General features: G+C 43.9%; 1 protein-coding gene across 3 annotated transcripts in view; it reads left to right on the top strand.

Moving 5' to 3' along the window:
• Positions 1-12,995, top strand: part of R3HDM4 (R3H domain containing 4) — a 78,901-nt gene extending 65,906 nt beyond the window's left edge. The window contains exons 7-8 of one of the 3 annotated variants that reach the window (XM_040322154.1): positions 8,147-8,202; positions 12,413-12,995. In XM_040322154.1, coding sequence (XP_040178088.1) covers positions 8,147-8,202; positions 12,413-12,516 — 160 coding nt within the window. In that variant the 3' untranslated portion in view covers positions 12,517-12,995. Of the gene's footprint in view, positions 1-8,146; positions 8,203-12,412 lie in introns of those variants that run through there. The other 2 variants (XM_040322164.1, XM_040322161.1) reach the window with 2 other exon arrangements.
• Positions 12,996-24,646: the final 11,651 nt, after the last annotated feature.

Below are 24,646 nucleotides of genomic sequence, written 5' to 3'. Positions count from 1 at the left end.
CAGTGGGGTTCCCCGCTAAATGTAAAAACAATTGCCAGTTTCCTTTTTAAGTGTGAACAGGGCACATGGAAAACAATTGTTTTTCTTTGAGCCATAGCTGTGACTGGAGTTAATCCAGTGTGGGAAAATGGCAGTCACCGCACTGTGTGAATAAGCCCTTAAAGCACCCACATTGTAACCAGAAAAGCCTGACCCCTGCTGGTAGCAACAGTGGAACACCCTTGCTCTCTGTGGAGAAGTGGCCTTGTTGCAATGGTCTGACATGGTTCCCTACTGATTCAGAGCCAGAACGCTGATTGGAGAGCTCTGACTCGGCAGGGGACATTGTCAGACCTCTGCAACAAGATCACAGAGAGCAAGGGTCCCACTCTGCAGCATGCTGGCAGGACACAGGCATGTCTTCTCAGGAAATTGCTGATTATACAATACTTTGCATACATTTTGTTTTGATGATCCTAGAATGTATTTAGCTCATTTAAAAAGTTCAGTCGGGCTTCAAAGATTTTGAATGATTGGCAGTGTTAAATAATTGTATATATGATCGACCCCTAATTGATGTCTAAAGTTTCTGCTTGTTTCTGGTTAATCCCTTTGTTTTTATATTTAACCACTTAAGGCAGGTTGGCTCCCCTGCGCAAAATCGCCATCATTGTATGTCGGCACGACAGGCACAGCTGTGGGAGTGTGCCCGAGGATTGGGCGGACTCTGTCAGCAGGGGACCCACGATCACCTAGTACAGAGGCAGAATGGGGCTCTGCCTTTGTAAGCAAGGCAGATCCCCATTCTGACCAGTGGCGGCTGGTGCTCTATTTTTTTGGGGGGGCGCAAACAAAACCCCAGTCAACCCCCCCCCCCCCCCCGACAATGGGACCTGCAGACAGACAGAGAGACAGATAGATAGATAGACAGACAGATAATAAAACAAATAGATAGATAGATAGATAGATAGATATAGATAGATAATTAGATAGATAAATAGATAATTAGGCAGATAGCTATAGATAGATAGATAGATAGATAGATAGATAGAGGGAGGGGGAGGGAGCGAGAGATAGAGCTATATATAATTAGATAGATAATTAGATAGACAGACAGACAGATAGATAGATAGAGAGACATAGCTAGATAGAGCTATAGATAAATAGATAATTAAACAGATAGATAGATGGAGGGAGGGGGAGAGAGATAGAGCTATAGATAATTAGATAGATAGATAATTAGACAGACATATAGATATAGATAATTAGATAGATCGATAGATAGATAGATAATCAGACAGATAGATAATCAGACAGACAGATATAGATAGATAATTAGATAGAGAGCGATAGATAGATAGATAGATAGATAGATAGATAGATAGATAGATAGATAGACAATTAAACAGATAGAGAGAGACAGAGAAAGAGAGAGAGAGAGGGAGAGCGATAGATAGATAGATAGATAGATAGATAGATAGATAGATAGATAGAGCTGTAGATAGATAATTAAACAGACAGATATATAGATATAGATAGATAATTAGATGGATATAGATAGATAGATAGATAGATAGATAGATAATCAGACAGACAGCTAGCTATAGATAATTAGATAGACAGACAAATAGATAGATAGATAGATAGATAGATAGATAGATAGATAGACATAGAGATATAGAGCTATAGATAGATAGATAGATAGAGACATAGAGCTATAGATAGATAGATAGATAGATAGATAGATAGATAGATAGATAGAGACATAGAGCTATAGATAGATAGATAGATAGATAGATAGATAGATAGATAGATAGATAGATAGATAGATAATTAAACAGACAGACAGATAGATATAGATAGATAATTAGATAGATAAATAGATAATTAGGCAGATAGCTATAGATAGATAGATAGATAGATAGATAGATAGATAGATAGATAATTAAACAGACAGATAGATATAGATAGACAGACAGATAATTAGATAGATAGATAGATAGATAATTAGACAGAGGTAGCTAATAGATAGATAGATAGATAGAGACATAGATAGATAGAGACATAGATAGATAGAGAGAGAGAGAGATAGATCTATAGAGAGAGAGATAGATCTATAGAGAGAGAGAGAGAGAGATAGATCTATAGAGAGAGATAGATAGATAGATAGATAGATAGAGACATAGATAGATAGAGACATAGAGCTATGGATAGAGAGATAGATAGATAGAGAGAGATAGATCTATAGATCGAGAGATAGATAGATAGAGCTATAGATAGATAGATAGATAGAGATATAGAGCTATAGATAGATAGATAGATAGATAGATAGATAGATAGATAGATAGATAGATAGATAGATAGATAGAGACATAGAGCTATAGATAGATAGATAGATAGATAGATAGATAGATAGATAGATAGATAGATAGATAGATAGATAATTAAACAGACAGACAGATAGATATAGATAGATAATTAGATAGATAAATAGATAATTAGGCAGAAAGCTATAGATAGATAGATAGATAGATAGATAGATAATTAAACAGACAGATAGATATAGATAGACAGACAGATAATTAGATAGATAAATAGATAGATAATTAGACAGAGGTAGCTAATAGATAGATAGATAGATAGATAGATAGATAGATAGATAGATAGAGACATAGATAGATAGAGACATAGATAGATAGAGAGAGAGAGAGATAGATCTATAGAGAGAGAGAGAGAGAGATAGATAGATAGATAGATAGATAGATAGATAGAGACATAGATAGATAGAGACATAGAGCTATGGATAGAGAGATAGATAGATAGATAGATAGATAGATAGATAGATAGATAGATAGATAATTAAACAGATAGACAGACAGAGAGACAGAGAGAGAGAGAGAGAGAGAGGGGACAGGCAGGACAGTCAGATAGATTAGATAGGCAGACAGAGATAAGAGATTTGTAAAGCACAGCTGCAGGACGCAGGCACTCTAAGCCCTCACACACAGACAGGAGATGTGAAGCACGGCACCCTCCCCCTCCCTCCTGTCCTCTCTCAGTCCGATCACAGTACAGGCTGAGCATACAGCACAAGGTGCTGGACATGATGGGGTGGACAGGGACACTGGACAGGACAGACAATGAGACAAATAAAGTGTTTTTAATAAAGTTTCTTACCTTAGAGTCCTCCTGGAGTCAAAAGCGAAGTAACACTGCCCTGGGGAAAGCACCGCCCATTTCCTTCTGCAGTGAGGAAGCAGCAGGACCCAATTAGAGAGGAGAGTGGAGACACTGGAGAGTGATTGGCTCATGGCGCACAGCACATAGCCACAGAGCTTAAAAAAAAACTGCAAATGAAGCGTCTTGCCTGCTGCATTGGCATGACGCTTCAATGATGCTATAGCAGTGCTCTGAGTCTTTGACCGGTGATGTGAAATTTCCTCGGACTTGTGAAAAAATTGGACCCGCGTCACTTCCGGTGCTCGTACGTCAGAGCACAGCTGATCGCGGGTCCACGGCGCATGCGCAGATGTTTTTTTTGGGTCCGTGAATATCATAGACTGGGGTAGGCGGGCAGAGGCGGATAAAGCACAATTCAGAGACTCGGGTGGGCGGGGCGGAGGCGGTGCAAGAGTTTTAATGACATTATCGGCAGCACCGCCTCCAGCCCCGTCCCTAAGCAGAGCTTCTTGAGGTCCGTGAAAAATATAGATCTGGGTGGGCGGGCGGAGGCGGAGCAACATTCTCAATTACATTGCCGCCAGCACCGCCTCCAGCCCCGTCCCTTTACACACAGTAGCCTGCTTCTTCCCATACTATTTTGGTCCGAGAATTTCACAGACTCGGGTAGGCGGGACGGAGGCGGAGCAACAGTTTTCATGCCCAATATTAAAGTCTGTCAAGAAAATGTCTATTTAGGTGGAGATCTTCTGAATACCCGACCAACAAACACATTTCCATTTTATTACTCATTTTAATGGGAAAGTTTAAAGTGCCAAAAAGTAAAGTTCCGCTCTTCTGTATTTTTTTAGGCTCCATGTACACGGGACCATCCTCCCAGCTGCAGGAATCACCCCCCCCCCCCCCCACCGCCATCCTCCCGGCTGCAGGAATCACCCCCCCCCCCCCACCGCCATCCTCCCGGCTGCAGGAATCACCCCCCCCCCACCGCCATCCTCCCGGCTGCAGGAATCACCCCCCCCCCCCCCACCGCCATCCTCCCGGCTGCAGGAATCACCCCCCCCCCACCGCCATCCTCCCGGCTGCAGGAATCACCCCCCCCCCACCGCCATCCTCCCGGCTGCAGGGATCACCCCCCCCCCCCCCACCGCCATCCTCCCAGCTGCAGGAATCACCCCCCCCCCACCGCCATCCTCCCGGCTGCAGGAATCACCCCCCCCCCACCGCCATCCTCCCGGCTGCAGGGATCACCCCCCCCCGCCATCCTCCCGGCTGCAGGATCACCCCCCCCCCACCGCCATCCTCCCGGCTGCAGGGATCAACCCCCCCCCCCCAACATCCTCCCAGCTGCAGGAATCACCCCCCCCCCACCGCCATCCTCCCGGCTGCAGGAATCACCCCCACCGCCATCCTCCCGGCTGCAGGAATCACCCCCCCCCCCACCGCCATCCTCCCGGCTGCAGGAATCACCCCCCCCCACCGCCATCCTCCCGGCTGCAGGGATCAACCCCCCCCCCCCCCAACATCCTCCCAGCTGCAGGAATCACCCCCCCCCCCACCGCCATCCTCCCGGCTGCAGGAATCACCCCCCCCCACCGCCATCCTCCCGGCTGCAGGGATCACCCCCCCCCACCGCCATCCTCCCGGCTGCAGGAATCACCCCCCCCCCCCACCGCCATCCTCCCGGCTGCAGGGATCACCCCCCCCCCACCGCCATCCTCCCGGCTGCAGGAATCACCCCCCCCCCCACCGCCATCCTCCCGGCTGCAGGGATCACCCCCCCCCCCCACCGCCATCCTCCCGGCTGCAGGAATCACCCCCCCCCCACCGCCATCCTCCCGGCTGCAGGGATCACCCCCCCCCACCGCCATCCTCCCGGCTGCAGGAATCACCCCCCCCCCCCCCGCCATCCCCCCAGCTGCAGGAATCACCCCCCCCCCACCGCCATCCTCCCGGCTGCAGGGATCACCCCCCCCCCCACCGCCATCCTCCCGGCTGCAGGAATCATGGCGGTGGGGGGGTGATTCCTGCAGCCGGGAGGATGGCGGTGGGGGGGGGGGGGGTGATTCCTGCAGCTGGGAGGATGGTCCCGTGTACATGGAGCCTAAAAAAATACAGAAGAGCGGAACTTTACTTTTTGGCACTTTAAACTTTCCCATTAAAATGAGTAATAAAATGGAAATGTGTTTGTTGGTCGGGTATTCAGAAGATCTCCACCTAAATAGACATTTTCTTGACAGACTTTAATATTGGGCATGAAAACTGTTGCTCCGCCTCCGTCCCGCCTACCCGAGTCTGTGAAATTCTCGGACCAAAATAGTATGGGAAGAAGCAGGCTACTGTGTGTAAAGGGACGGGGCTGGAGGCGGTGCTGGCGGCAATGTAATTGAGAATGTTGCTCCGCCTCCGCCCGCCCACCCAGATCTATATTTTTCACGGACCTCAAGAAGCTCTGCTTAGGGACGGGGCTGGAGGCGGTGCTGCCGATAATGTCATTAAAACTCTTGCACCGCCTCCGCCCCGCCCACCCGAGTCTCTGAATTGTGCTTTATCCGCCTCTGCCCGCCTACCCCAGTCTATGATATTCACGGACCCAAAAAAACATCTGCGCATGCGCTGCGCATGCGCCGTGGACCCGCGATCAGCTGTGCTCTGACGTACGAGCACCGGAAGTGACGCGGTCCGATTTTTTCACAAGTCCGAGGAAATTTCACATCACCGGCGCTCACCCTGAACATGCACCGTCTTAAAGGACCTTTTTTTTTTCTTAAAGGGCCCAAAAAAAAAATTTTTTTTTTTCATTTTTTTTTTTTTTTTTTTTTTACTGGCTTTGGGGAGAGGGGGGGCGGCGCCCATGCGCCCCCTATGGACGGGCCGCCACTGATTCTGACAGATGACATGATGGAGATCTACTGTTCCCAGTGATCTCTGTCATGTCCCTGGCAGCCCATCCCCCCCTACAGTTAGTACACACCTAGGGAACACAGTTAACCTCTTGATCGCCCCTAGTGTTAACCCCTTCCCTGCCAGTGTCATTTTTACATTGATCAGTGCATTTTTATAGCACTGATCGATGTAATCATTTCACTGGTCCTCAAAAAGTGTCATTTGGGTCAGATTTGTCTGCCGCAGTGTCGCAGTTCCGCTAGAAATCACAGATCACCGCCATTACCAGTAAAAACAATGAAAAGAATAAGTCCCTAAATCTATACCATAGTTTTGTAGATGCGACAACTTTTGCACAAACCAATCAATATACGCCTATTGCGTGTTTTTTTTTTGTTTTTTTTTTACCAAAAATATGTAGAAGAAAATATATCGGCCTAAACTGATGAATACATCTGTTTTTTTTATATATATTTTTTTTTTTATCTATTATAGCAAAAAGTGAAACCTGCAGAGGTGATTGAATACCACCAAAAGAAAGCTATATTTGTGAGAAAAAAATATGTCAATTTTGTTTGGGTACAGCGTCGCACAACTGCGCAATTGTCAGTTAAATCAACGCAGTGCTGTAAAAAATGGCCTGGATATTAACCACTTAAGGACCTTGCCTGTTTTTCAGACTTGGTGCTTTGCTTACCAGATTAAAACCGTTTTTTTTGCTAGAAAATTACTTAAAACCCCAAAACATTATATATATATATATATATATATATATATATATATATATATATATATATATATATATATTTCTAACACCCTAGAGAATAAAATGGCTGTCATTGCAATACTTTTTGTCACACCTTTGGGAAAAAATTTGGTAAAAAATTCACTTTTTTTAATAAAAAAATATGACAACAGTAAAGTTAGCCCAATTTTTTTTTTAAATTGTGAAAGATAATGTTACGGCGAGTAAAATGATACCCAACATGTCACGCTTCAAAATTGCGCCCGCTCGTGGAATGGCCTCAAACATTTACCCTTAAAAATCTCCATAGGCGACGTTTAAAAATTCTATAGGTTGCATCTTTTGAGCTACAGAGGAGGTTTAGGGCTAGAATTATTGCTCTCGCTCCAACGAACGATCGCGGTGATACCTCACTTGTGTGGTTTGAACACCGTTTTCATATGCAGGCGCTACTCACGTATGCGTTCGCTTCTGCGCGCGAGCTAGTTTTTTTTTTTTTCTTATTTTTTTTAATTTATATTATAAATTTTTACACAAAAAAAAAAAATGGGTCACTTTTATTCCTATTACAAGGAATGTAAACCCTTGTAATAGAAAAAAACATGACAGGTTCTCTTAAATATGAGATCTGGGGTCAAAAAGACGTCGCTTCCGCCCTGCTATGGAGACGGGTGGGGACCATCTTGCCCTCACTCGTATCCCAGCCGAGCAGGAGACAGGACCCGATCGCCTCCGCTGCTGCCGATGGCTCCGGTAAGCGGTGGGGGGGGGGCCTCTCCCGCCGCCGATAACGGTGATCTTGCGGCGAATCTGCCGCGAAGACCATCGTTTTAAAGGACCGCTCACAGGAAAGATGGATATCTCGGTTGTGGCAGCAGCCGTTACAGAGAAATCCATCTTTAAAAAAATTACGTATATATACAGTGAGCGGTCCTTAAGCGGTTAAGGGGGAAAATTATTCCGGTCCTTAAGTGGTTAAAGGGGAAAAAGCAGAGTCAGGCTTTTTGCGATTATGATTTTATATATACAATCTAAATTGTCTGAATTTCTGCAATTTAGTTGCACATTCACCTTTTCCTTTTTTTTTTTTTTTTTTTTTGAGTTTGCTTCTTTCCTTTTTATCAAAGATATTTATCACACACACACACACACATTCAAATGTATATGAAATGTATGCTCTGTGAAATAGGAAACTGGTTTCAATGTATATAAAATATTTTTTCCTTTTTTCTTTGTTTTTTTTTTTTTTTTTTCATAATTGTTATCCTGTTAAATGCCATTCAATAATTAAACTGGTCATAAATTGTAGATAACCTGTACATTTCAAATATATAATTTCATCTGGTTTTCTCACAGTTACCAGCGCCTCCTGCTGCACGCTGTGTGTCAGTACATGGATCTGGCCTCTGCTAGTAAGAATTATGGGATTTGTATTGGGATGGGGCAGTGCAGGAAGGTCTGTTGTATATAATATGGATTGTTGAAGTGCTTGGAGGGCTTTTTTTTTTTTTTTTTTTTTTTAGCTTTTTCAAGTATATATGTATATATATAAAACTATAGATGTTTGTCTGTCTCTGTCTTTTACTATATCATTTTAGCTTCTTTCTTTGCTACATGGAAATATTGAATAACTCTTGGATAAACGTTGAAGATGAAGCACAGTTCTGTTTAAGTGTTAACTACTTTTGCAGTCACTTACCGTATTTATCTTCATATAGCGCGCCCCGGCGTATAGCGCACACCCCCAACCTGGAAGGGAAATTTCAGGAAAAAAACAAAATACTTAGTTTAAATGCCCCTCGTCGGTGTCTTGCCCGGCGGCCTTGTCCGGTCCGGCGTCCGTCTGCAGCCCTGGTGGTGTCTTCCCCGCTTCTCCCGCGCTGTTTCTGAGTCGATTCCCGCGCTGTTTGAATGCCGCCGACATATACCGAGCGCAGTACACTCGGGCACGCTCGGCTCCTCTCGCATAAAGGCTAGGAGGCGGCACAGGGCGTGACCGCGAGGGGAGCCGAGCCTGGCCGAGTGTGCCCGAGTGTACTGCGCTCGGTATATGTCGGCGATGATTTTTCCTTGATTTTAGGGGGGAAAAAAGTGCGCGGTATACACCAATAAATACGGTAATCAAAGTGTGTGTGTTTAATTTTTAACACAGCTGATTATACAGCACGTCAGTTCTTCATCGTTATAAAGGCAGCTAATGATTTTATTTGCTTTAGTAAAACAAAACCTTCTTTCTTTCCTGTCTATTAAGAGATACAAGAAGTCTTATATTGTCAGGTTATACTGCCACCTACAGGAGGTTTGGACACTGAAAAAAAAAAAACTAGGGCAGCCCATGATATCTCCTCCTAATCCCAGGATGCCTCACTACTGTCCCAAGGAATATTGACATATTTTCTTCAGCTCTGCTCAGTAACATTTTAAAGTGATTTGTAAAGGCAGCCCAGATCCTCCTCTGTTTGTGTCTTTCTTTGCTGCTCCTAGCGCCTCAGCCAGCAGCCTGCTACAGGAGTGCACCCAAGCTGAGTCAGAGCTCCGTGTATCTATTCAGACACAGAGCCACGACCTGGCCCCGCCCCCTCTCTCTCCTAATTGGCTGATTGACTTTGACAGCTGCAGGAGCCAATGGCGCAGCTGCTCTGTCTCAGCCAACCAGGAGGAGTCTACTGGATGGCTGAGGGGATCGTGGACATTGTTGGAGAGAAAAGGAGCTCAGGAAGACAACACATTAAGATAATAAACCTTCTGCCTTTACAACTCCTTTAACCATCATACAGGATACAGGCTAAGTAGTCATAGACATTGAGTTATAGGCTTGTACCCTCATGGGATTGGACAATGTAAGCTTTTTACCGAGTCGTGTTTTTTTTTTTTTTTTCTAGTATCCTAAGGTCATGGATCATCTCTCTCTTACAGAGAAATCATTCTTCACTTAATTTTATTATTTTAGGATTATTCAGTTAACTCCTTCACGGTCTTCTAATACCACAATAGAAGAAGTGCATCCAAATGAGCGCAACCTTGGTAAAACCTTTGAAGCCATACCCAGACTGCACAATGTGGGCTGGCCTGTAATGTTGCTGCAGGCACTGGATCCTGCATGGGCATTCACCTTAACACTTGATGCAACACATGTAGTTAACTGCAGGATGCTATACAGGTCTAGGGTTGTGGTCAATCCCTATGGAATCCAGACTCTGAGGTGCTCTTCGAGTGTATTCCCACCATGATGAGCAAAGCCTGGACTCTGTATATGATCCAGTGTCATGGACAGGTAAGACAGGGTAGACAGGGTCATCCCTGTATATCTGACTGTTACTGGGATGCACTAACTTTTTATAGTGTAAATATTTTAAACTGGTTGCTAACATTCAACCACTCAGAGCTTAGTCTTAAAGGGGTTGTAAAATGTATTTTTATTTTTTAAATAGGTTCCTTTAAGCTAGTGCATTGTTGGTTCACTTACCTTTTTCCTTTTGATTTCCCCTCTAAATGTTTTTTTTTCTTTGTCTGAATTTCTCACTTCCTGTTCCTCAGTAAGTTTCTCCCCATCATCAGAGCCGTTCTGGCGGAGGTTAGTCAGTGTGCTCGCTCCCCTCCCTTGAGACTACATCCCGCCGGGGAGACTCTATTTACACTGGAATCTCCCTGTTCTTCAGCTCTGTGACCTGACCGCGGGACACCGGCGGACATCGAGTCCGCGGGCACAGTCATTGATCTTGCGGCAAGCGCGCGCCGCAAATTCAAACTGACGGAAATATATGTTGATCTGCCTGTTGGTGCCATTCTGCCAGCGTATATGTACAGGAGCTGGTCCTTAACCGGATATGCCATTTCCCCCCTAAAATTAATTTGTCTAATGCTGCTCCAGACTGGTCCTCCTGGATGTGGTATTCCGACCTCAAAAGGCTGGTGGCAGATGCTCTGAGGGCTCTTCAACATCATCCAGATCGTCTGTCTCAACGATTGTCTTACCACCCTGCTTTACAGTCTGGATTTAATGGCATAGCCATTGAAGCTCAGTTTGTAAGGGACAGAGGTATTTCTGAATACGTGATTTCCACTATGTTGAAAGGCTTGAAAGTCTACTTCTTAGAGGGTTCTTATGTTTTTGTGGGCCTGTTACGGATTTGTTGTTGCCCACCCCTTCAGTTGGGCTGCATTTGGACATCCAACAGTAACATGAATGACACTGGGGGTTATTTATGAAAAGCAAATCCATTTTGCACTTGAAACTGCACTGCAAGTGCACTTGGAGGTGCAGTCGCTGTGAATCTGAGGGGTAGATCTGAAATGAGGGGAAGCTCTGCTGATTTTATTATCCAATCATGTGCAAGCTAAAATGCTGTTGTGTTTTTTTTTTTTTTTTTCTTGCATGTCCCCCTCGAATCTACAGCAACTGCACTTCCAAGTGCACTTTCAGTACAATTTCAAGTGCACTTTGCACTTGTAGTGCAAAGTGGATTTGCCTTTAGTAAATAACCCCCTTTCTGTCCCTCAATGAACAAGAAAGATGACAGGCTTTTGTACTTCCTGTAAAATCCTTTTCTTGGGATCTATTGAGGAACATAGGTCCCAGTCCCACACTTCTGTGTTTATAAACATGGTCTTTGTACTGCTTTGCCACAAAACTGAGGCATGCTGGGAGAGTAGGAGGGGTTATCCTGGACTGGCCTTACAGTTTGCCAGTGTTAAATTTTCATGTAGGTGGCAGTTTAACATGACCGCATAAGACTTCTTGTGTGCCAAATGGCGATTGGCTCACAGTCTTCTTTTTTTTTTTTTTTTTTTTTTTTTTTTTTTTATACCCTCCTGCATTTTAAGAATAAAATATTGTAATATGAATACATAAATTAAATGGTGATCTTTTATACATGCTTGAAGTTCAGCTTTAAACAGGAACTCCACTTTTCGTTGGGAAAAACAATTGAAAATAAAAAAATAATATAGCATATACAATTGCGACTCAATCCCTGTTGTAATTGAATGCTATTAAAATTCACCTTTCCTTTTTTAATTTGCAGCTCTCTAATTTTCTATAATATGCAATGTGGCTATCTGGAGGAGTTCTGCACCCAGAATGTGTACAGAAGGCCCCCCAGTAACATAATTTCCTGCTTGTGTGATTGACTCACTGATTTTCTACACTAGAATACAAGTCAGATTTCAGGCATCCCCCTGCAACAAAAATAGAATTTTTGGTGAGATACGCCTAATAGGAAATCACGACTAAAGGGATGCAGACCCTGCAATTACCCTCATTGGAGCCCTGCAGGTGCAGCAGCTGAAACCGCTCTCATACAGATTGACTTGCCACATAAACACAGACAAACACACAGTGATTTCTTCAGAATAAAATAAGGTTGGAATGTGCATCAAAGTTTGTTAAAAACCTTGTAATGTACATGGATCACCCAGAGGGGATTTTTTTTTTCCTCAACAAAAGTGGGTTACTCTTTAAATATGAACAAATATAATTTTGAGTAGCATGTTTGCTTGTACAGCTAATGTTCAAATGATTTTGTAAACAGTATTTGTGACACTTGTAATTTTAGAAGACAATAAATGTTGTCAGTACCATCATCCTCATCTCCATTCTCCTTCTAATTTTTCTTATTCTAGGTTCCGACTTCCAAGGCAAACGTCAGATGCGTGTGGTGAACAGAAACAGCGATTTTTGCCCCCCTGACTTGCTTCTCTCCACCTATCTGCAAATGAAATTCTGACCCATAAATAAAGTAGCGGCTGCTCCACAATGTGTTTAAAATTAAGGACCTAATAACAGGGTACAAAGAACAGCTCTGTGCAATAATTCACAGTAACTTTAGCACAAAAGCTGACTCCTTAGTAGGGGTGTGCATCTTCACTGGTCTCACGATTCGAATCGATTCCGCGATGCATCACGATTACCGACGAGCTCTCACTTCCGCTTGGTCCGCCTAGGCGGCCCTTCCTCCCTGCAATCTTCTGAGACACATCACAGGTTCCAGAAGATTGCCCGGCTATGCAGGACAGCGCAGTGAGACATGCGCACCTGGCTGTGACGCTGCAAGCTGTCACAGCCGGATGCCCACAGTAGTATTGCCAGCGCCGTGGACAGAATAGAGGGTTTGGGTGGCCACGTCGATGGATTGTGGGACAGGTGAGTGTCTTTTTATTAAAAGTCAGAAGATACACTTTTTTTGTAGCAGCTGACTTTTAATAAAACAAAAAATTTACTGAGCTTTTAAATAAAAATAACCTCACTCCCTTAAAGTGGAGTTCCACCCAAAAGTGGAACTTCTGCTTTAAGCACTCCCCGCCCCCTGACATGCCATATTTGGCATGCCATTTTTTTGGGGGGTGTCCTTTTTAGTGGGACTTCCTGTCCTGGCCGCCTAGGTGACTCCTCATCTCGCCCTAGGTGGCCCCTCCCTGCCAGAGATCTTCTGGGACACAACACAGGTCCCAGAAGATTGGCTGGCTAATGGCAGATCACAGTGCGTGCCTGGCCATGAAGCCGTAAGCTATCATGGCCAGGTGCCCACAGTAAATATGACAGCGTTGAGGAGAGGAGCGGGGAAAGGTATGGGGCTCTGTGCGGCTGCATCGCTGGACTGTGGGACAGGTAAGTGTCGGTTTAATAAAACTCTGCTTTAAGAAGTGCACTAATACGGTGCACTACAAGGTACAGGAATATAGGCATGTGGCTGGTGGGAGGTTAGGAGGGATTGGAATCCACAGCAAACAGCCCTGTGAAGTTCCATGTACTGTCTCTGTGTTGAAATTTCCCTGTGCTTCCAAGTTTGCACATTCCAGCACACTAGGAGTTAACACAATGGAATGTGCAAACTTGGGAGTTCAGGGAAATTTTAACACAGAACATGTGGAGGCCATGAAATCATACTGCTGTTAGAATACCCGTTTTGGAATACATGCCGTTATAATCCATTAAGTGGCCACTGCTGCAGGTGCTTTTTAAAATATACAGTTTTTCATACCTGCATTTCTGTCTGTGCATGCTCTGTATATTCCGCACATGTGACTCTGTCCGGCCCGCCTCTCATCTCTCGTTCTCCTCTTTCCTGACATCAGTGGGAGTTCTCAGCCTCGCCCACCGACTGTACTGTAGCTAGCTATCCGATCAGAAGAGAGGCGGGCGGGGCTGATGTCAGGAGAGACTGGATAGGTGAGAGGCAGGCCGGAGCGAACAGTAACATGAGAGGAATATACAGTGTATACAGACAGAAATGCAGGTATGAAACACTGTATATTTTAAAAAGCACATGCAGCAGCGGCCACTTAATGGATTATAACGACATGTATTGCAAAACTGGTATTTTATTACAGACGCTCGGAGCGCTCTCCCGGGGGGGGGGGGGGGGGCGGGGAAAAGTTGGGATGACATCACCCGACATCGATTAATGGGGTCACATGCATCGATGCCGCATCGGGGACCCCCGAATCGCATTGCATCGATGCAACGATTATATTCAGCACCCCTGCTCCTCAGAAGCTACTGTTTTGGTTTCTATGAGTTATTGCACACTGCTTATAAATCCCTCCAGGGTATTAAGCAGCCAATAGTTGATTCAGTTTTTTTTTTTCAACCAGTGTGTTGAATGAAAGAAACTGGCCCGATTTCCCCATCCACACATTCAAGGTGGATGGGGAAATCCCTCCGGCTGAGCAATTTATGTTCAGAATACAGTGATCGGCATTGGTGGCTATAGCGGTAGATCGAGCAGCATTTATCTGGCAGGCTGGTTGTATAGCAGTCGATTGGTAGATAGACTTCTGTACAATCACTGGCCCCATAGACAGATTGAAATTAAGCCTGAATTCCTGCTGAACTGGCTGAACTTTGATTCATGTATGGGCCGACCTTATTTACATATATTGCATTTACTTGTAAATTTGTTTACAAACCAGATAATACTATGTACTAGTTACATAAGAACCATTGACTGGTTGCGATGACTAAGGTCTGTTCACACTCGTCCAGTCCACTGCAATGCATTAAACATATGTTTAAATTTGTTGGTTTGCATGTTGGTGTTTGGTCATCCCATTCAGTTGAAAGGGCTTCCAAACACACCATAACAGACGTATAGGGATGCTATTCAGAATAAATGGCATTGTATCATTGCACATAATGCGTTTTATTGTGCATGTTACCACATTGAAATGGTGTGAAAAGGCCCTAAGTCGAATTTGATGCCAAATGCACTATTTGTAAATAACACTCCTGGCAGCCCTTTTTGCTATTACTTTGCACATGGTGGGCTTATCTTTCTTTGTATTGCTTTTGTTTCGTTTTGAGTCTTAAGCTGCTTTTTTATTTATTCTTAATGCTCTTTCAGAACTTGGTATAGTCAAATTTATTTATAATATCATGTTTAGAATTCTGTCTGACAGATGGGCCTAAAGTGGAATGTATTAATGTAAAATTGTACATATTTAATTGTATAGATGAAAATCTCATAGTCCAGAAGATTGCATCTGCTGAGGCATACCAGATTAGTAACCATGTCACTGCCTAGAATTTTTCTATGGTTTACATGATTATGCTTTTTCATGCCCTTTTAAATCGGGTTTCACAATCTGTAAAATGGCATACTTGGCTCTTGATGCAGAATATGGTGCTATTTTGTAATACAAATAAAAGTAGGGAGACACTGTCATGTATTTCCTGTTCTCCTTACCACATTGTGGTATCTAAATCAAACTAATATTTTTTAGAAAATCTAGGCTATATTTTCAGATGTTAGGAATTGAGCCTGTTACCTTCTTCACAGTGCCAAAACATGTTAGTATATGAATGCAGCTTTGAGACCTTTTATTTTTTTTTTATTTTTTTTTTCTTTCATATGATTTTGTTCAAACCTTTCAGTCTTTGTAAGGATTGCATGCAGCCACCTGGTTTTAAATTACTTCTGTGGGTAGTGAAAATGGAGTGAAATCTGTGCTTGTCACAAATCGGTGTAATACATTTGCCAAGACAATATCGACTGGAGTTTCTTGTGTCTGTGTCTTATTTATAACAATAGCAATGCCTCATTGCTGTGCTCTCTACTTTTATTCCCCCCATTTGATATTTTTCATGTATTTTTATGTATTTACCTGGTACAGAACTTAGTTTTACTAAGGGCAATTTTTTTTAATTAAAATAATAAACATATTATACTCACCTGCTCTGTGCAATGGTATTGCACAGAGTAGCCCCAATCCTCCTCTGCTGGGCTCCCTAGCCGGCTATCTTCAGGAGTCCTCTTTATGTGCCCCCATAGCAAGCTCAGTGCAACTTGGCCCCACCACTGCTTCCTGCTCACAGTATTTGATTAACAGAAGCAGCAACCAATGGCTGCTGCCTGAGTCCCTGTGTGAAAAGGAATGCAATACAGTTCTGGACCGATTGAAGATTGGTAAGTTTTTAGGCAGGTGGGGGGAGGACAGCAAGTTGTGTGTGTGTGTGTTTTTTTTTTTTTTTCTTTTTACACTTCAATGCAGTGAAGTACATGGGGTGAAGTGCAATGCCACACTCAGTACCAGTGCAATGAAAGAACTTCTTTTGAAAGAATGCAGAAATAATTCACAAATAACCCAGTGGGATGGCAGCCCAGCTTGGAACACTCAGGCCCCGTACACACGACAGAGTTTCTCGGCAGAATTCACCGAGAAACTCTGTCAAAACCCAGATTCTGCCGAGAAACTCTGTCGTCTGTACAGTTTTGGCTCGATGGAGCCGCCGAGGAGCTCGACGAGAAAATAGAGAACATGTTCTCTATTTTCTCGTTGTTCTATGGGAGAAGGCGGCCCGCCGAGCTCCTCGGCGGCTTCATCCCAAAACTCGACGAGGAACTCGACGTGCCAAGCACGTCGAGTTCCTCTGTCGTGTGTACGGGGCCTTACAGTTCCAACAGCCTGTAGAGAGCAGTATGCAGGTGGATTGTCAGCATCTGTAGAGCGGGGAAGAATGCAGACTTACCTTGGTGCTCAACAGGCAGGTGTCCAGAGAAACTGCAAGCCCCACACTTTCACTCCTCACCGGGAACCATTCCGTGCCACTAGTACTGTCCCCCCACCAACTCACCCCCCCCCCTTGACAGATGCCATCCTCTGCATTTTAACAACATGGAAACAACAACATTGAAGTGAAAACACAGGGTATGGTTACTGTAGAACAATAAACAATTCAAACAACATAGTCAGAAAATCTTCCAGGGAGCTGCCTGTGGTTGATCCGCAAAGGGCAATGGCGCTCTTGATTCTTGGTAGAGTCATTTGGTAATGTTTCAGTTGCAGACAGTGACTGGGGGGGCCTCAGGTAGCAAGGCATCAGGTATGTCTTCCCCCCCCCCCCCCCGAGCCCAAGATTGAATCTTTGGGTGAATCAGTACAGTCTGTGGTGCTCAATGGGCCTCCCAAGGTCTCAACTTCAATGTCACCAGGCTCAGGACTGTGATACAAAACAAAAAACCCTAAGGTTGGCGCTGCGCTGAATTAATTGAGTGATAAAAAAGTGTAACAAAAAATTAATAGTTATGTTAATGAAGAGCAGCTAGCATTAAATTGTGTACCACAATCATACAAACATAAAAACAAAAAGAGAATGCAGCGCTAATATGTGATGAATCAACAATATTGGTGATGTCAACAGAAAAAAATCAATGATAGAAATGATCATTCCGAAGAATAAATAATTTAAGAAAATAAATAAAAAGAGAAAATCACCAAGCTGCAAATAGTCCAGAAATTAGTGAATGATTGCACTTAATTTTCTCATAAATGTCCCACAAGTGAAAATGTGAAAAAACTAAAAAAGAAAAGATGACACAGAAAATCCATATAAAAAAGATCCATAAGGGTTTCCAAGACGGTGAAGATAGGGTGATGAGAGATGAAATTCCACACTGCACCCGTGCTTGTAAAAATGCCTGCTTACCGCAATTAAAGACTGTATCTCACCAGTCTCATAAAGCCTATGGGAATTGAGGTATCCCATGAGGTATATTTTTATTATGTTGACCGATTAGCTTTACGTAATGATCGGAAATGATCCCTCTTTCCCGCTACCAATTACATTATTTTGCCCTTAGTTGAATACTAGGGCCTTTGCATGTCTTTCCCATCTCAAAGATGGAGTCCTCTGCTATTTATACACTGTGCGCGCTGACGTCGTCATCCGGCCAAACCCCCGTAGATGTCCTATTGAGACGAAACGATCGTCGGGTTGCTGTGACGTCATCGCGTTTTCGCCCTGAACGCCAGCGGTGTGTGAGTCCTGGTAGCGAGGAAGCATCGTAGTATTGAAGCATCGGAGAAGGATTCCTTCCTGTGACTGCTTGATACTGTCTATTATACACTACTTAATTGTAAGTGCAACCTTTAATAAATACTTATTGTGATTTTAAACGTTATACGCTATGAGAATCCCTTTCTCTTTCATTATCCACGGTTCCGTTCGGATTCTATGCTGAGCCCTCTGATCATCCAGGTGGATGGGTTGTGGGATACCTCAATTCCCATAGGCTTTATGAGACTGGTGAGATACAGTCTTTAATTGCGGTAAGCAGGCATTTTTACAAGCACGGGTGCAGTGTGGAATTTCATCTCTCATCACCCTATCTTCACCGTCTTGGAAACCCTTATGGATCTTTTTTATATGGATTTTCTGTGTCATCTTTTCTTTTTTAGTTTTTTCACATTTTCACTTGTGGGACATTTATGAGAAAATTAAGTGCAATCATTCACTAATTTCTGGACTATTTGCAGCTTGGTGATTTTCTCTTTTTATTTATTTTCTTAAATTATTTATTCTTCGGAATGATCATTTCTATCATTGATTTTTTTCTGTTGACATCACCAATTATTCACCCATATTGTTGATTCATCACATATTAGCGCTGCATTCTCTTTTTGTTTTCAGGACTGTGATAGGCAGGTACAGTCAGTTGGAGCTTCACACACTGGAGGAAGATCTGCGGCTTCAAATGCCATTGATGGGTTTACTGGTGCAGTTCTTACCTAGCACACAGGCTCTCAGCATATTTCGATGCAGTCGCTTTTTCACGGGTCAAGCCCCTCTGAGACCAGATTATAGACAGGAGTATGTGGGTAGGGCTGCCCCATTACCCAATATGGGGTGCTTTCCCACTTGGGCTCTAGCTTGCTCTCTTGGGTGTGCTTGGCATTCTTTACCAACTCCCAGTTGTTTTCATGTGTTCTTCAAATGTCTTAGGAACTTTTAATTTTGAAGACTGTATTTGTTTATCTCAGTGAGCTCATTTCTTTTCCAAGACCTCCCTCTCCATTAAGTGCTGGAAGGTACTAGGAGCATCACTAAGGCTGAATGGCATACAGTTAAATTTGAATAGTCTCAATGCCTTGATAAAGGCTGTTTTTCTTTTGGTCCTGGTCCCACAATGGGACCTGCTAGTTACCATCGGAGATTCCTCAACCCAAGGAAGTGGGTAGGCGTCCCTGTGGGTGCATGCGCTTGAACCATGAATCAGACAGACAGAAACTGCAGTAAAAAAACACCTTTTAATAAAATGGTAAACGTCAAAACATATCCAGGCTGGGTAGCCAAAGCGGGTAGAACAAGCCAGTAAATCGGGAAGCCGAAGATCTGCATTGTTGGAGGCAGCAGACAGGATCAGGAATGAGAAGGGACGTCAGCAAGGCAAGTCTTCGACAGGAACACAGCAGAGAGTCTCCAGATATGTTTGACCAAGGCGAAGGCATGGCAGAAATGAACCAGGCAGTTTAAATAGCCAGAAAGGGTTGGCTGTAGGCTGGACTGACAAGCAGGAAATGATCACCAGGTGAACTACTGTGGAACGATGAGTGCCGTCAAATAACCGACAGCTGAGCACTGCGAAGGGAGGGCTGAGAGCCCAGCCCTGACACTTTGCTTATGGTAGTCCACAGAGAACCGTAGTCTTCCATCTTTTCTTCACATCAGGACTACAGCAGTGGACTGTGGCTCTCTTTAACCACTTAATACCCGGACCTTTAGGCAGCTAAATGCCCAGGCTAGGTTTTGCAATTCTGCACTGCGTAGCTTTAACTGACAATTGCGCGGTCGTGCGACGTGGCTCCCAAACAAAATTGACGTCCTTTTTTCCCACAAATAGAGCTTTCTTTTGGTGGTATTTGATTACCTCTGCGGTTTTTATTTTTTGCGCTATAAACAAAAATAGAGCGACAATTTTGAAAAAAATGCAATATTTTTTACTTTTTGCTATAATAAATATCCCCCAAAAACATATATACATTTTTTTTTTCCTCAGTTTAGGCCGATACATATTCTTCTACCTATTTTTGGTAAAAAAAATCGTAATAAGCGTTTATCGTTTTGGTTTGCCCAAAATTTATAGCGTTTACAAAATAGGGGATAGTTTTATTGCATTTTTATTAATTTTTTGTACTACTAATGACAGTGATCAGCGATTTTTTTCGTGACTGCGACAATATGGCGGACACTTCGGACAATTTTGACACATTTTTGGGACCATTGTCATTTTCACAGCAAAAAATGCATTTAAATTGCATTGTTTATTGTGAAAATGACAGTTGCAGTTTGGGAGTTAACCACAGGGGGCGCTGAAGGAGTTATGATTCACCTAGTGTGTGTTTACAACTGTAGGGGGGTGTGGCTGTAGGTCTGATGTCATCGATCGAGTCTCCCTATAAAAGGAATGACTCGATCGATGCAGCTGCCACAGTGAAGCACGGGGAAGCCGTGTTTACATACGGCTCTCCCCGTTCTTCAGCTCCGGGGAGCGATCGCGAGGGGGCAACTAGAAACGAATAGCCGCGCCCTCATCCCGGATCGCTCCCTGAGGCTTACCGACCGCCGCATGTACCGAGGGGGGGTCCCGATCGGACCCCCGACCCGCGGAAAGGCAGCGGCGTGCGGGTATATATGCGACGTATATGTACATGCGGTGGTCGTTAAGCGGTTAATCACCCCACTCTCAAGCATATTGCGGAGTAACTTCTTAACCTCTTGACACATTGCTGGGGGAATGTAATGGGACTGCTCCCGGATTTGGTGTAATTCTCTGGACTGGTGACTAAACACCAACAGGTGTTTTTCCAGCAGCTGATGAGGCAGTCCCTGTTGGGGGTAGGGAAAAAACTTTGAAGGGAATGTCCTGCTGGTCTAGCAGAGACCTGTACTGGGTTTGTCCCAGGAAGCCATAGCTGCCTGCTGAGCGGCACAGATCGCTTTCACCACTGACTGGGCCTTAGAGATAGTGACAAGACACCACATAGCAGTCAGGTTGACAAGTTGCACCAAAACTTTTCCTTGTTGGACTTCTGGATAGGGTTCGGCCCACCGGATCCTTGTAGGGTTGTACCATAATGGCAACCAGACCATTTCTTGTAAGGGTGCCAAGAGCAGGTTAGTTCTACTGTCACATTTGTTTTGTCATGTTTTGTGCAACCATGTCCACCACCATATTGTGGAAGGAGGTGGTGAGTTGCACATTAACTTTCCCCTACAAGGCATTTTGGAGGGGGCCAGCCTTCAGGTCCACTATCAACTGGTCCCTTTTAATATGTGGTCCGCGTCGGAGATGTCAGCGCAGGTGTGCACATCCCTCTTCGCTAGGTACCTCCACAGGTTCTGCATGGCAACTGCAAAATGGTTAAGATTCTCATCGTCTTGCTATTTCCTTAGGAAAAAGGCAGTGACATGACCGCTTGGTGGGCACCATCCTGTTGAGAAATGTTTCTCAACTCCAGTCCTCAAGTACCCCCAACAGGTCATGTTTTCAGGATTGCCCTCAGATTAAACAGCTGTGGTAATTACTAAGGCAGTGGAACTGATCAAATCGCCTGTGCAAAATAATGGAAAGCCTGAAAACCAGACCTGTTGGGGGTACTTGAGGACTAAAGTTGAGAAATCTTGATCTAGGGTGTTAATAGTCAGCTCTGCCACCAGATGGGTCAGAACCCAATACAGGTGCACGTCACTTTTCGGTCTCGCCTCCCACTTTGCCAAGGGAATGTTAGAGCCATTGAACTTCGGTATTAAAGCTAAGGCCAATCCTGTCATACAGTACAGTGGCAACAACAGTAAAATATACCCCCCAATAAATTATCAGCCCCATCCTGTCTCTGATTTGACTTGTGTATTAATCTTTCCCTTCTCCTGCCCATTTGTTCATTAACCCCATCTTGTATATCGTATGTACATGAACCTCTTTCTCCTGATGCTTCGATGTATGACCTGTACATTTACTGTATTCTTTTATCTAGATCACCTTTACCATCAGCCTGCCTCTCCACCTTGGCCAATCAGAGGAAGCTTTGTATTCATTCATATGAGAAGTTCTCGTCCCATGCCTTGAACATAGTGCTGTATATGTATAGCTGTTGCTACATACAATTAATACAGCTTGCCCAGAAAGTGCATTTTTTTTTTTCATTACAAAACGAGTGCTTTATTGCAATGTTCAGTGATACAGTATAACCAAACACAAAACCAGTCTAGTTCAGTACACAGCAAAAGGATGGACATGAATAAAACACAGAGTACCCTTAAGCAAAGCAGTAAAAAAGTAAGGAGAAAAGCGCCACTGAGTAAACTGTGTTTTAATATAAAGTATAAAATAATCCAGCACTTACATCATAATACACTATGCTGCAGTCAGGGAAGCTGGTGCAAGTCTGACGATCAGTGAACCTCGTATCCAGATTAAATGTAGCTGCTAGGACCCGGGGGGGAGCCGGCTATGTCCGTGGTAGATGTTTTACTGCCAGCAGGGAATACATCCGGTGGAACGTAGAGTCAGCTTGGACGGGGGCCGAGAAGGACCACAACGCGTTTCAGAGCATGTGCAAAGGAACCGACCTGCGCGCTCCTTTTTCAAGTGTGATGAGATAGGGGAAGAGGCATGTATTATAGCTGGTCATGTGGGGAGAGCCAACCAATGAGGATACAGCAAAAACAATCTGACATGACACAATGATAACGGTGTAGCCATCAAACCAATAAGAGAAAGAACACAGAATAGTTAAAAGATTATTACGGATGGACTAAAAGGATTAGTTGGGAATAATTGTGTATGGTGTTTGTGCATATATTGGGCTCAAATACGCTCATATATAAAAAGAAGAAAAGAAACAGAGCTGGTATATAAATGTGGAAAACACTGTATTTACGGACATTGAACACCAGAGGGCCCCCTAAGGTTAAAATACAATTGAATTTAAATAACAGACCTGGAGGGGAAAAAACAAAGTCTACATGTTGGGAAGATCTTATAAAGATTAAAGCGGTTCACCCATTTATTAAAAAAAAAAATTTTCCCCTTAGATTCCTGCTCGTTTGGTCTAGGGGAATCGGCTATTTGTTTTAAAATATGAGCAGTACTTACCGTTTTCGAGATGCATCTTCTTCGTCGCTTCCGGGTATGGGTCTTCGGGAGCGGGCGTTCCTTCTTGATTGACAGTCTTCCGAGAGGCTTCCGACGGTCGCATCCATCGCGTCACTAGTAGCCGAAAGAAGCCGAACGTCGGTGCGGCTCTATACTGCGCCTGCGCACCGACGTTCGGCTTCTTTCGGAAAATCGCGACGCGATGGATGCGACCGTCGGAAGACTGTCAATCAAGAAGGAACGCCCATTCCCGCAGCCCATACCCGGAAGCGACGGAGAGGATGCATCTCGTAAACGGGTAAGTACTGCTCATATTTTAAAACAAATAGTCGATTCCCCTAGACAAAACTAGCAGGAAGCTAAGGCTAAAAAGTGCTCTCTAAGGGTGAACCACCGCTTTAACAAATATATATATTGGAGGGGAGAGAAAATAATATATATATGTATATATAAGACTAATTAATAAAAGTAATATTTGCAGATGATAAAACCAATATATATAAAAACATAAATGAAAAATTATAAAAAAGGAAAAAACTGACTATAAGTGATTAACCATGACAGGGATGGACCCGTATGTGTGGGAGCAAACACAAACACGCACACACACACACACGTGTGCAAGCATCCATACCCGTACATGTGGAAATACACGTATAAAGAAATGGAAATGGGAAGTGGGATTTAAATTTAAAATTTAGAATATGAGTTATTTAGAGAATAGTATTAATGTCCAACTCCTCGTTAAGGCCAAGGGGGGGCGAGACAATCAAGGGTAAAAATCCAGAAGGTCTCACGTTCACACAATCTGGAAAAACGTTCAGCCTCGGAATGGCCTTTAGGTATGGATTCAATGACCCATACCCGTAGGCCCTCCGTGGACTGATCGTGATGGTCAAGGAAATGACGGGGGACACTGTGTTCATCACATCCGGCTTCAACAAAGCGTCGGTGCGCACCAAACCGCTGTCTAGGCGGATTAATGGTGTGACCGACGTAAAGTAATTTACAGGGGCAAGTAATGCAGTAAACCACAATTCAATTGTATTTTAACCTTAGGGGGCCCTCTGGTGTTCAATGTCCGTAAATACGGTGTGTTTTCCACATTTATATACCAGCTCTGTTTCTTTTCTTCTTTTTATATATGAGCGTACTTGAGCCCAATATATGCACAAACACCATACAAAATTATTCCCAACTAATTATTTTAGTCCGTCCGTAATAATCTTTTAACTATTCTGTGTTCTTTCTCTTATTGGTTTGATGGCCACACCGTTATCATTGTGTCATGTCAGATTGTTTTTGCTGTATCCTCATTGGTTGGCTCTCCCCACATAACCAGCTATAATACATGCCTCTTCCCCTATCTCATCACACTTGAAAAAGGAGCGCGCAGGTCGGTTCCTTTGCGCATGCTCTGAAACGCGTTGTGGTCCTTCTCGGCCCCCGTCCAAGCTGACTCTACGTTCCACCGGATGTATTC

Source organism: Rana temporaria, chromosome 1 (assembly GCF_905171775.1).
Source record: "Rana temporaria chromosome 1, aRanTem1.1, whole genome shotgun sequence".
NCBI lineage: Eukaryota > Metazoa > Chordata > Amphibia > Anura > Ranidae > Rana > Rana temporaria.
The sequence above is the reverse complement of the archived record's forward strand: the minus strand, read 5'-3'. Positions and strand labels throughout refer to the sequence as shown.